The sequence below is a fragment of the Lasiodiplodia theobromae genome (genome assembly GCF_012971845.1).
Source record: "Lasiodiplodia theobromae strain AM2As chromosome Unknown scaffold_50, whole genome shotgun sequence".
NCBI lineage: Eukaryota > Fungi > Ascomycota > Dothideomycetes > Botryosphaeriales > Botryosphaeriaceae > Lasiodiplodia > Lasiodiplodia theobromae.
Genome location: NW_023336531.1, coordinates 199,610 through 211,743, shown reverse-complemented (window position 1 = coordinate 211,743; position 12,134 = coordinate 199,610). Strand labels below are relative to the sequence as shown.

Here is a 12,134-nt window from a genome sequence, read left to right as displayed (position 1 = left end):
GACTGGGTTGTCTTTTTTTCCCCCTTTGGTCGAGTATCATACCATGTGGAAAGATCGTAATCGAAGTTTTATCTGATCCCGACCTGCGGGCTACTGACATAGCAAGGGAGCCTGATGCGGGAAACCGTGAGCAGCGTTGCTCGGAAGGTCGTCGGCGTTGCGCCAAATGTCTCGGAAGAACGGTCAGCGCAGCAGAGCGGTTTCTCGCTTACCTCAGCAAAGAGGACCCTTCTACTGCTCTGGATTCCCTTTCAATTCACTCGCGCCTGGCCTGTGGGAGACTGATTGGTCATTCACCTACCTCTGTCACCTCCATGGTTTCTGCGAAGAATCACCAGCAAACGGCTGACATCTTAATGAACGGAGAAATGATTTCGCGGCACACCAGGATCGAGTTCACAGCACTTGTCAGCATTGAGTTCGTCCTTTTTTCCCAACTGACTCAATCCCGGGGGGCTCAGCCACCGTGCTAATGTAGCCAAATCCCAAAAAGCTTTTCCCTGAACACAAGCATCAGCCAAAAATAAAGCTGCAGGATGGCCGATCTACGTGTATGCGGAGAATCCAAGTGGACGAGCCGACAACATTACGAGGTGTGTGTGATGTGCGGGCTCCACACTGCACTGCCTACATAAACGCACTAGGCCAACAGGGTAGGTTCAATTGCAATCGGGAAATCCTACCCGGCCAGTCAGACCTTCGAACGTAGCAAAGCCCAAACGGGGGACAAGGGGGCACGGCCGCGGGCCCCGCGGGGACCGTGAGAGGGGCGGAAGGAAAGGGTGACAGCGGTGAGAAAAGGTCAACCACCCAACCCCCCCATACAATATACATACCGGGGTCTCGCTGCCGCCGATATGCTGACTGCCGGACCCCACTAGCCTGCCGCTGCCACTTACCAGCTGCCACCACTGCGTAGGCAGCAGTCAGTACCTTAGCGCCGCCCCCCCTCTCGCCGCACTATTTCATTCGTCGCGACTGGCTCTGACGGAGATGCGGGATTGCCACTTCACCGACTGGCTCCTATAAAAGGCGGCGCTGGCGAGTCGAGTATCATGCAGCGTGTTTTTTTCGAGCTGGCTGTGCTTTTTTTGGCTCACGCTTCAAGCTGGACGCACGCGCCGTGTTCTGCCGGTGATCAGAGCGCCTGGTATGTATCGTATCGCGTAGGCTGTTTCACACAACGAGGCAGACTTTGTTGCCTGCTGCGGCGTGACAGGTGCAAGTTGAGTGGTGAGAAGACGGGCGATGATCACACAACACGTACGAGACTCCATCTCCTGGAGGAACTGCACGATTCAGTAGGCTGCGGATGCTTCTCGGGGCGACTAATGGCTACTGAAGCGGATGCTGTGGATAGTAGTGAGTTTCACATGGAACGAACGGCAGCCACGCAGCCCTAACTAGCGGCCGGCATAGCCGACGTCTTTCTTCTCTGTTGTTCTGTCTTCTCCGCGGGCCGCTTGTGTCGATCCGCGGGACATTTCCGCTATACGGCAACAGCCACCAGGGCTTGTGGGAAAAAACGGCACTACTCACCGCTATCGATTCGGCGGCTGCGGCTGTGTCACGCTACTGCGGATAAGACCTGGGGGAATGGGGCCACCGTTTGGCGCGCTGATTATTATTATTATTATTTTTCAGCGCGGGATCTTCCACACGAATGGCTTGGCCATGTCGACTGCCGCAAACGGAATAAGCTTCTTTCCGCTTCCCACGGGCCCTGCGGAGCTTGTGTTGGTAGTTAAGTTCTCGACGTAAGACAGCCTCGTGTTCGGCGGAGAGATGCAACGTGGCTAACGAGTAGGATGCTTCAGCACCGCAAACACATGCCAGTACGAGGCGCACTTCTGCAGCATGCGAGGGGGAGAGAAGAGAGTGAGAGACGAATTACGGGGGGCCCCGGGGAGCGCGAGGCGCAGGCCGCCCGGCCGGCGCCAAATTAGCTTGCATACAAGCCTTGCTAAGCTTTGTAGCGCACGGAGATCTGCGCTCTTTCGGACCAAACCCTCCCTCTGATTCGTATCCGGACATTGCTAAGCTTTCTTAGCTCGCCCTTGGCTGCGGGCTTTTTTACCTTTGCGCCATCCCTGGTCCGCATGATGGCAAGCTCTGGCCCCCCAAGAAAGCCAAGTGTTTCCCCTCGCCCTCGCGTAGAGTTGGACCCCTAAGACTTATCCGTCGAGCTTATCCGGGCCTGTGGTAGGTCCGTTGGGTGTGGGTGGTGTTTGCTCAGCCCCTCCCCGCACTCTCGTCCATACCATACAGGCACCACTGCCCCCGTGGTGGCCGCGGGGCGCGGTCTAGCCAGACGCCCGATGCCTTTTAGCTCGCGCCCTCGTACGGCCCCGGGTGCGCGCCGCTCGCACGCATGCAGCCGTGGAGAAGCGAGAGTCATCACACACAGGCCCGTACGAGGCGGTTTCCGCCCCCATAGTCGCGCCCATCTGCCGTTCGGATGGTTACTGGTGAGGCAATTATTGGCGGGAAGCCCCAGAAAAAAAAAAAAAGCGCCGACCGGCACCAGACCCTGTCCGGCTTCCTCTCGGAGGTGAGGAGGGGCGGATGGATGAGAGGAGGGCGGATTCTTTGTTAAATACACACACACATCCCCGTCGGAGTGATGAGCCATCGCCGCAACGACCTTCTGTTCTGAGCATACACACCCCACTTCACCCGGTTTTCTTTCACACATTTTTACTTTTCTTCTACTTCTTCTTTCTTCTGCTTCCGTCAAACTTCCAACCAACCATGCACATCGCGACGATCTCCCTACTCTACTTCTTAGCCTTGGCGCCGCCGAGCCAAGCCTCCCCGCCTCGACTGGTGCGCAGCACCGGATGCAGATGCGCGACGACAAGCGCGTCGTCGGCGTCGTCGTTGGCGGCGGCGGTAGCGGGAGCGGACGATAACAACGACAGCAACAACCAACAACAACGCGTCTTCTGGCTGCAACCGCCGCCGATGGAGGCTCCCGGCGACACCTGCAGTCGGCTCGCCGCACAGCTAGAGCACTGGCTCGACTGGATTGACGGCCGGTCCGACCTCCAGGCGGCGTGGCAGCTGTACGACGACGTGCGCCAGAACCGGTTGCAGCAGGAGCGGCTCGTTAGGACGGAGACGGCGGCGGAATCGTCACAGCAGAGCGGAGGCGCGTCCGGTGGGCGGCAGCAGCAATATCACGACGACGACGAGCGGGCGCGCTACGAAACCGCGGCGAAGGTGACGTGCGACGTTGAAGGCATGAACGACGAAAGCGATGGTGTTGCGCTTTGCGACATGCTGGTGGTCAAGGTGGTGTTGGGGGCGATTATGCTGGTGGTCTTGTTCGAGTCGATCACGACGATATCCAGGTGAGTCTGGCTGACCGGCAGGAGGTGTTGTGGGAATTGCGTGCTGATCAAGACTGGGCAGGAGGCTGGGCAGGGGCCTTAGCGAATTCTTCTCTGGTCGAAGGAGCACAGGCGCGATTCGCATATGACGAGAGCGAGGGGGAAGGAGGAATGGGCAGAGAGGAAGTAGCTTGTTCTCGTGCGGGGATGGGAGCGACGCTCCGTAATTAGCGCGTTAGGGTTTCAGCGAGACTGCATTTCTGCGGGTCGCTTTGGGGCGGCCCGCGGGTGGAGTAGTGGTGGCTCGGCCAAATCCTCCAAAGATGCTGCTCTACTGTCTGCCTTGCTGCACGGTGCACCATCCCGCCGAGCCCCTGGCAGCAGGGAAGGGCGGGTTGGCAGGCCATATATACTGGAATGCAAAGCACGCGACCCCCCACCAGACAGACGGATCAAGCAGCCGCTCGCGTGCCCACCCGGCTCCCTCACTCACCACCATGGAGCCGTCGTCCATATGGCCGCTCAGCGTCCTGCTGCGCACCAAGGACCAATTCGCCCTCTTCTTCGTCTCGTCATTCGCCGCGAAGCTGTTGCACCTCTACAGCCACCGCTCGTCGCTGCCCATCCTACTATTCCTACTGTACACGCCGACTTTCCTGCTTCCAGACGTCCTGCTCATTCTTTTCGGCCGCCTGGTTGTCTACCGCCCCAACAGAGGCCGCATATGGAGAATCTTCGGAGGCCTTCTCGCGTGGGTGACCTGACGATTTCAGCCAATTGCGAGCCCAGACTGACATTCTTCGCACAGCCTCCTCACGGCGTCGACGTCGGCGTCGCAGATTTCCTTCTACCTGACCACTGGTGGTGAGGTGCAGTGGATGGCGGCCGGCAACCTTGCAACTGACCCGGCGGGGCTGGCGATGCTGCTGTCGGAGCTGCCCAAGTTTGCCTTCATCATCCTGGGCTTCTCCAGCGTGGCGTGGCTGGTGGCTCCGCGCTTCTACGCTGCCATCAGCCGGGTTCTGGTCGAAATTGGTCTTTCGTTCCGGCAGATGCATCGTTACCTCAGAGGGCAGTCGCAGCTCAGCGGATACGAGCAGCTGGACGGCCCGTGCGCCGACCATGTGGAGCCGAGGTGAGTCTAATTATTTGCCAACAGGAACCTCCTCGTGTCTCACAATGGCTGCTAACCGTGCCGATCCAGCAAGTCCGACCGCCAGCAGATCCCTTCGCTGCCCAGGAGCGCAACCGTCTCCGTCGCAGCAATCGCCGCTGCCGTCACCGTGCTGATCCTGCAATGCGTCCGCCCGCGCAGCGCCCCATACGCCCACATGTCTGGCTCGCTGCCCGTGACCCTGGCTGAGTCGCTGTTCTTCAATCCCATCAACGCCGATTTCTGCTTGCCGCATCCCACCCACCGCGTCGATTTTCCCTTTGAGCAGTACGCCAAGGTTCTTGGCCACGCCCCGCCCGCGGACTGGAAGCCGCCCTCCGACGAGTGTCGCCGACGTCACCACCACCGTCCGCCTCCGCCTCCGCCTCCGCCGCACGGCCCACCACCGCCTGGATATCCTCCTCCGCCGCCGCCTCCTCCGGATGACTTTGAAGATGATTGGTTCTGGGACGAGGAGGGCGGTCCTCCTCCGCCGCCACCACCGCCCCCGCCGCCGCCTCCCCACGGTGGACGTCACGGCCATTACGATCCATCCTGTGACCCGATGAAGCTGTCCAATCTGGACGAGGGCCTGTTCGATCCTCTCACCACCGCTCTGAAGCAGAACAAGCCGACTATCAAGAATGTGCTTCTCGTCACGCTGGAAAGCACGCGCAAGGACATGTTTCCGTTCAAAAAGGGCACCCACGCCTACGACACCATCCTTTCTTCCTACGGCTCCCCCGATGCCGCTGAGACGCTGGACGAGAAACTGCGGAATCTTACCACCACAGCCTCTTTCTTGACCGGCGAGTCTACTAGGTTTGAGGAGGATACGGCGTTCAATGGGACCGGCCATCTGGGAGCTTGGGCGTCGGAGTTTGCTGGATCCAAGGGCGGAATCAATGTGCAGGGAGCTGTCACCGGCAGCGCCTACACGCTGAAGAGCTTGATCACCAGTCTTTGCGGCATGGAACCGCTGCCGGTCGATTTCACTGACGAAGTGAGGGCTCACATGTACCAGCCGTGCTTGCCTCAGATCCTGAGCATGCTCAACAAGGCCGAGCAGGCCAAGGGTAAGAAGGAAGATGGTTTCCTCTCGTGGCCGTGGGATACGGCCCATGTGCAGTCTGTTACGGACCAGTTCGATTCTCAGTACATACTGGATGACCAGATGGGATTCCGCACTTTCGTGACGGACGACACGCTGGATGATCCGGCATCGGGACACTACCCGCCCAAGGAACCGCGCAACAACTACTTTGGCTACCCGGAGACGGAGACCCTGCCGTACATGCGCGACCTGTTCGCCAACGCCAAGCGCGACAACCGCCGCCTGTTTGTCTCGCACATGACCAGCACGACGCACCACCCGTTCGCGGTGCCGGCGGCCTGGCCGGGCAAAGAGACGTACATGGCTAAGCGCCGCTTTGCGCCCGAGGCCGACGAGTTCGAGTCGTACCTCAACACGATCAAGTGGCAGGACGGCTACCTGGACTCGCTGCTCAGCATGCTGCACGCCGAGGGCGCACTGAACGAGACGCTGGTCGTCATGGTCGGCGACCACGGCCTGGCCTTCAAGGCGTCGGACGACTGCAAGTCCAACTTCGAAAACGGCCACATCGCAAACTTCGGCATTCCCATGCTCTTCCTGCACCCGGACCTGCCCCGCGTCCAGCTCGACGTCGCCGACGCCGCCACCCCGACGTCCATCATCCCCACCGTCCTCGACCTGCTCCTGCAGACGGACAGCCTGAGCGACGCGAGCAGCGAGGTCGCCAAGGGCTTGCTGCCGCGCTACCAGGGGCACTCGATGATTCGCGAGCAGCGGTGGAGCGTGCCGGTGCTGAACCACACTTCATCTTCCTCTCTATCCCACCACGACGACCGCTACCACGACCCCTACGACTTCCACCACCCCCACGACGCTCCCAACGCCATCATCGACGCCTCCTTCCCCACCACCAACGCCTCAGCCAACACCCACCCCTTCCACTTCTCCACCATCAACCCAGGCGGCTCCCTCCTCGCCATCTCGCAATCCCACTCCCCCTACCGCCTCGTCTTCCCGCTGTGCTCGACCCTGCCCCTCCGCTTCACCGACCTCTCGTCGTCGCCCAACGAGCAGACGGTCGCGCCGCTCATCGCGTGGAATGTCGACGCCATGGTCAAGGCGGTGCGGGCGCGGCATGGGGATGACGCGGCGGCCTGGGCGGACCTGGCGCGCAGACTGGGGGAGTGGTGGTTTTGGGAGCAGAGGCGGAGGTGGGGGTATCATTTGCCGGCGCGCAGCACGGATAGGGGCGTTGTGGATGGGTATGCTGTGGGTCAGATTCGGAAGAAGCATTGGTGGGAGACGTGATCCTCCTCTTCTCTGGAAGAGAGAGAGGGGAGGGGGGATGTGTGTTGGGTTTTCGTTTTTGTTGTTTTGGCAGGCACGGAGTTATTGTGTGCATACACGCATTTACACGGGCGTTACGACATGCGTTGTCCTATGGGAAACGCTGGGAACAGGGCGTTATTTCTGTTTATTGGGAGGACTCAGAGCCTGGGTTGGAGCATTGCATTGCATTGCTGGCGCATTATTCTTTTTGCGACTCCTACGATGACGGCTCATAGATGATGAAGGTCGTTTTGGGGTACCTACCTGTTCAGCGGCTGTGGCCTACATACAATAGATATTTTTAACAATGGATGTGGAGTTGATTGTATGTGTTCTTGTCATGATTGAGTAGAAAATCAAGCCGAACACAAGCAGGGAAACCTTCAAAAGGTACCATGCAAACAACAGTCCTGTCTGTAAAAGACTAGCAGATAGCAAGAATACAATCAATATGCGATTCTTGCAATTAATTGAGCGGTAATGATTGGCAATCATTCGTTGCGTTGTGTTAACGAGTGAACCAATCGACATGCGACGTTATGATTGAATCTGAGACACAACGGGCAACTCTAATTTCATGCATAATTCCCGCGCGCGAAAGTGGAGACCTGCTGCGGGCGCGCGGGCGCCGCGGCGGCGGCGCTGCGGTGCTTTCTCGGGCTTACGTTTGACAAACGAACGGGCTTTTTTTTTCTCCCTTTGATAGGATGTGACGATAGGTTGATCATTGCTTCGGACAAGTCCGACGGAGGAAGACTTGTTCGCTTAAAGAAGGGGGTGCTGCTGTGCTGTTGGATGCACGGCCTCCCATGTTGCTAGCATCCTCCATCCGTAGGTAGTAAATCCTGATTCTTTGGGCCCTAAGATGAGCAGCAGCTGTGCGGAGTTTACTCCACATCGTTGGCATACGGCGTCCAACGAGCCTGCCACTCCAGCACCCCAGCTTTTTGTTTTTTCGTCCTTCTTTCGATTCGACACTGCTACGTACGTACGTACGGCCCCCAAGAATGACGTGCGAAAGGGGGTTGAAACGGTGGCGCCGCCCCAACTTCGCATATGGTAGCGCAAAGCGAGGCGGAAACAAGAGGCGAAAAAAGCACGGCGGCGGCAAGCGTGGTGCGGCGGCGGCGAGGAGCAACAGCCTCGTGTTTCTTTTTTCCGTATAACTAGGTAACACAGCGTGTGCGAATAGAAGAAGGCGGACCGGGGTGTGTGTGACGTCATCGCCAAGCGCTGCTGCTGCGCCTCGCACGGCACCGACGATCGGTGTGTGTTTGCTTGATTACCTACTTTTTTTGTGGAGTGAGGCATTAGATGTGCTGGGGCGACGGAGACGGCTCGGAGCTACTGCTTCCTTCTGCAAGGATGGGGAGAAGGGATGGAAAGGTTCAACGTTGTTCGTTGTTTCTTGGACTTGGTTGAGGTTGCCTGTTGGATGGTAGATAATGTGGGTCGGGACGGGCCAGGTCGGGCCAAGCCATTCGTGCCCACTGGACGGCAGATGGGAGACGGCAAGTAGTAGTCTCTACCCAGGTGCTACTACTACTCATGATATTACTAACTTTAGAATCACCAATTGACTAGCCGTGCAATGATTCTTCGTATAATTAGAAACTGACTTTTCGCCGTATAATAGCGCGCGAATAACCATTAACGTAAGCGAATACTAGTAGTATGATTAACTAGCGCCAGTAGCCATTAGTAGCGCGGTGCCTTAGCTACCCAAGCCAGTAACGTACGTTAATCTACACTACAGAACCGGATCTGAGAATCATTCATCTTATGCAGCGCACAACACATCCGCAATACCGCGTGCTCAATTATCATGGCCACAACCATTAACAACTAAACCGCAGCTCCAGCCGCTCAATCAACACCAATCCACTCGCTTCGACCTTTTTTCTTGAACGCATATGCAAACCAGCGACTAAGCCCTGTCATCCACCCCCAGCCCAGCCCCTCCTCCCCCTTCTGCTCCCCCCCTCTCCTCCTCCATCAACCTCGCCAACCCCTTCTCCACCACCGCCGCCAACGCCGCATCCTGATCCCCATCTCCCTCCCGATAGTCATGCATGGGCTTTTAAGATTCGGCATGACCTGCTCAACGCGTTATGTAGGCTCCGGAATCTAGAATATCCGAGACGGCTCTGAGCCAACGCGCTGTATATTAGCTCGAGTAACACGGCCGAGAAAGGCTATCAGATGCCTTTTATGAGTGAGTGACATCTACAGAAATGCTGGAGAAGTCTTTCTATGGCGAAGAATGGAGGCAGATGACAGCAGATTAGCAATTTAACTTCCTGCCTTGCTGCCTTGCATCAACTCGAAGAGTCTGCACAAGATCGCAGAATCCGTTTCTTTCCAGAGACGTTGGGCGGCTGATTCCGATGTTGGCACTGCAGCTGATCCTATATCAATACTCGATATCGTTCCAAGCGGCAGCAAAGAATGGAATGGGCTCGGGGAATTATCGCGATACTCGAGGTGGAGCTGCTGGGAAGGCCGCTGAAACGCCGCGCAAATCATCACAGCTTACGTCTGTGTTGGGGCCGGATTCACACCAAGCATGACATGATCCGGTGCCCGGATGGAGAATTTCTGAGCCATAAGAGCAGGGTAGACGGGAGAAAGGATCCAGCTGAAGCAATTCGCCGAGGGGATGCACTGCGATGTGCCCCAGCTGATCTGCAAAGGGTGGCAGCATGTGGAAGGCAACGAAATTGGACAGGGGGCTAGGGTGAGAGCAAGTGTCAGCACAAGGACAGGCTCATATTTGAGCCGCTCGTGGTGGTGATGGTGGAGGACCAGCAGGCGCGTCACCGTCGTCGCCCTCCTCCATGGGCAATGAAGTCAGGGATCGAAGAGGAGATAATCGAAGACGGTATATCACATACAGTACCCATTCAGGAATCCCATTAACCTCTTTATTAGACCCAGACCCCACCATTCTCTGGAGCACCCCAGGCCGTACAATTCAACTGCGAAATGGCGGACTGGTTGCAAAGTGGGGTGTAGGAGTGACTGAGGATGAGCGCGCTGCTCTCGAGTATGGTAGAAAGAAGCTGGGGTGACCATTCCCGCGTGTTCACGATTATGAAAGCCCAGACCCCCGATACGTATGTATTTGGATGGACCAGATTGAGGGTCGTACCCTTGAAGAGGTCTGGCCAAACATGGATGAAGATCAGAAGAAAAATATTGCCACGCAGCTTCGAGATATCCTCGCTCGGATGAGGTCCCATCAGTCTGACACTGGCCGGATTGAGAGTTGCAATGGCGGCCCTGTACGTGACCTCCGCTATATCAAGGACTACATTGGAGGCCCGTTCCCGGACGAGACCAGCTTCAATGACTTCCTTCTTGACCTATATGATACCACGCCAATAGAGGTACGCGACGATCTTGCGAATGGTTTACGTTCAGACCATTGCATATTCTTTACCCACGGGGACTTGTCACAGCTCAACATCATCGTCAACGACAACAATGAGATCCAGGCTCTGGTTGATCTGGAATACGGAGGATGGTATCCTGAGTACTGGGAATATGTCAGATTTATGAACCACGCTGGCGGCAAATACAGCGCGGACTGGAAACGCTACGCGGGTTACATATTTTCCGACCAGTACCATGATGAGCTCCATGCTTACCGAGCACTTAGGGATTACCGAAGCCCATGAATCGATAGCCATATCCATAGCTTAATCAATCCATCCAGATAGCATCATGCTCTCCCCTTGCAATGTAATAATAACTAATTCAATATGCTCAACTGTGACATAAGGTGACTCTTGGAATCAAAGCTCTGGCTTCCCTCTTGCCTGAGGAAGAGCATATGTCTCGATTGACAACTATACCTCGTTAGCGTTCTGCATGTGAACCGTTTCTTTCTGTGGCTCTTTGGTCCCGATATGATGTTAATAAGGCTTAGTGAACAAGTTCCTAATATTTAGGTATGGCCTGTTGCACGATGTAGACGAAGAGTCGGATTGAGTGGAATGGGGATTGAAAGGGCGGCTAACTGGGTAGTCCCTCTATGCTTTGTTTAGACGATGAAGCTATCTCCGTGGATGCTATAGTACGCACTGTACGATGGCCCCACCCATATTGTTTAGCAGATTTTTAACAATTATCCCTTACGTATATCCATATGCTCTGCTTTCGCAATGGCCTCACATAATTACTTATGACCTATGATATAAAGTGGACGAAGGGTTGGATTGTAGATATACTTAATAAATGATCGGGTTTTAGGTGTACTAAAAGAGTGACATAAGGACTATACTAAATGAGTGACAAGGAAAGAGGGTGGCTAACAAAGAGACAGCTGTATACCCTATACAGCTTACTCGTAGCCATCCTCCATTAGCTCAATCTCCGGCTCGATTATATAATCATCTACTTTGTTAACCACAGATGTGAACTCGTCCTCCGTTATCCAGTTCCTCTTTACTAAACATTGGAGTGCAAAGGTCAACCAAAGCTGGCAGTTGAATTCTTCGTCGTCGTTTTTCATTTCCACATTTTCCTCCGATTGGAATATGGCCTGAACATCGCTCCTTGACATTTTTTGTGGAAGCCATGCGACGTCCACTTCTGCCCTAAATCTCTTGCTGTGCGTAGTATTAAATCCCCAGTCGGCATTGAAAACGAACCCCTTCTTTGGTCCTGTAGCGTGTGACAGGCCAAAGTGATGCCTAGTCGTGTAATCGTCCTCGTAGAGCTCGAGCTATAGACCGACGTGGCGGGTACTCTTCGAATCGTAATCCAGATTTTTGAAGACATGAACTGAGACGTGTATCTAGAGAGGAGTATCCTTATCGCCTAATAACCCGGTTCGTTAGTTGACTAAGTCACGAAAAACAAATAGAAATACTTACAGATACCCATGATCTCGTTAGCCCTGGCCAAGTCCGGATTCGCCATCTTGAGAGATATTGGTAAGGTCTTGAGAGGTGTTGTTAAAGCCTTCGGGGGTGTCAGAGAGGTTTTCAGAGGTGTCGGTAAGGTCTTGAGAGGTGTTGTTGAGCACTAAAGAAATCTTAGGGGACCGGTTATCTTGATATACACGGATTGCCTCGCCGCACAACACATGAGAATGGCTTTGCCGGGTAGAAATTTACGTGGAACATCATCCTGATCTTGCATATCCGTTTACTGAAGCCCGAAAAAGTGGCTCAGGACTTCCGTCCCAAGAGAGAAGGGTTTTCTTATCGTAGCTCCATTGGCTCGAGAAGGCGCGCGGCTCGCTGGAAGGATTAGGGCC

At 55.6% G+C, this 12,134-nt stretch overlaps 3 protein-coding genes across 3 annotated transcripts; all 3 read left to right on the top strand.

Annotated features, from left to right (window-relative positions):
• Positions 1–2,751: 2,751 nt before the first annotated feature.
• Positions 2,752–3,357, top strand: LTHEOB_11579 (uncharacterized protein; the record flags this gene model as incomplete). Its single annotated transcript, XM_035508350.1, has 1 exon — positions 2,752–3,357. The coding sequence occupies one exon, from the start codon at positions 2,752–2,754 to the stop codon at positions 3,355–3,357; it is 606 nt and encodes a 201-aa protein (XP_035365902.1).
• Positions 3,358–3,829: 472 nt separating this feature from the next.
• Positions 3,830–6,847, top strand: LTHEOB_11578 (Sulfatase domain protein; the record flags this gene model as incomplete). The annotated part of the gene is made up of 3 exons (XM_035508349.1): positions 3,830–4,083; positions 4,141–4,467; positions 4,537–6,847. 3 exons carry the CDS (start codon positions 3,830–3,832, stop codon positions 6,845–6,847), a joined length of 2,892 nt encoding a protein of 963 aa, XP_035365901.1.
• A 3,194-nt stretch (positions 6,848–10,041) lies between these two features.
• On the top strand, positions 10,042–10,548 carry LTHEOB_11577 (uncharacterized protein; the record flags this gene model as incomplete). The annotated part of the gene is made up of 2 exons (XM_035508348.1): positions 10,042–10,257; positions 10,330–10,548. 2 exons carry the CDS (start codon positions 10,042–10,044, stop codon positions 10,546–10,548), a joined length of 435 nt encoding a protein of 144 aa, XP_035365900.1.
• Between the last annotated feature and the right edge of the window lie 1,586 nt (positions 10,549–12,134).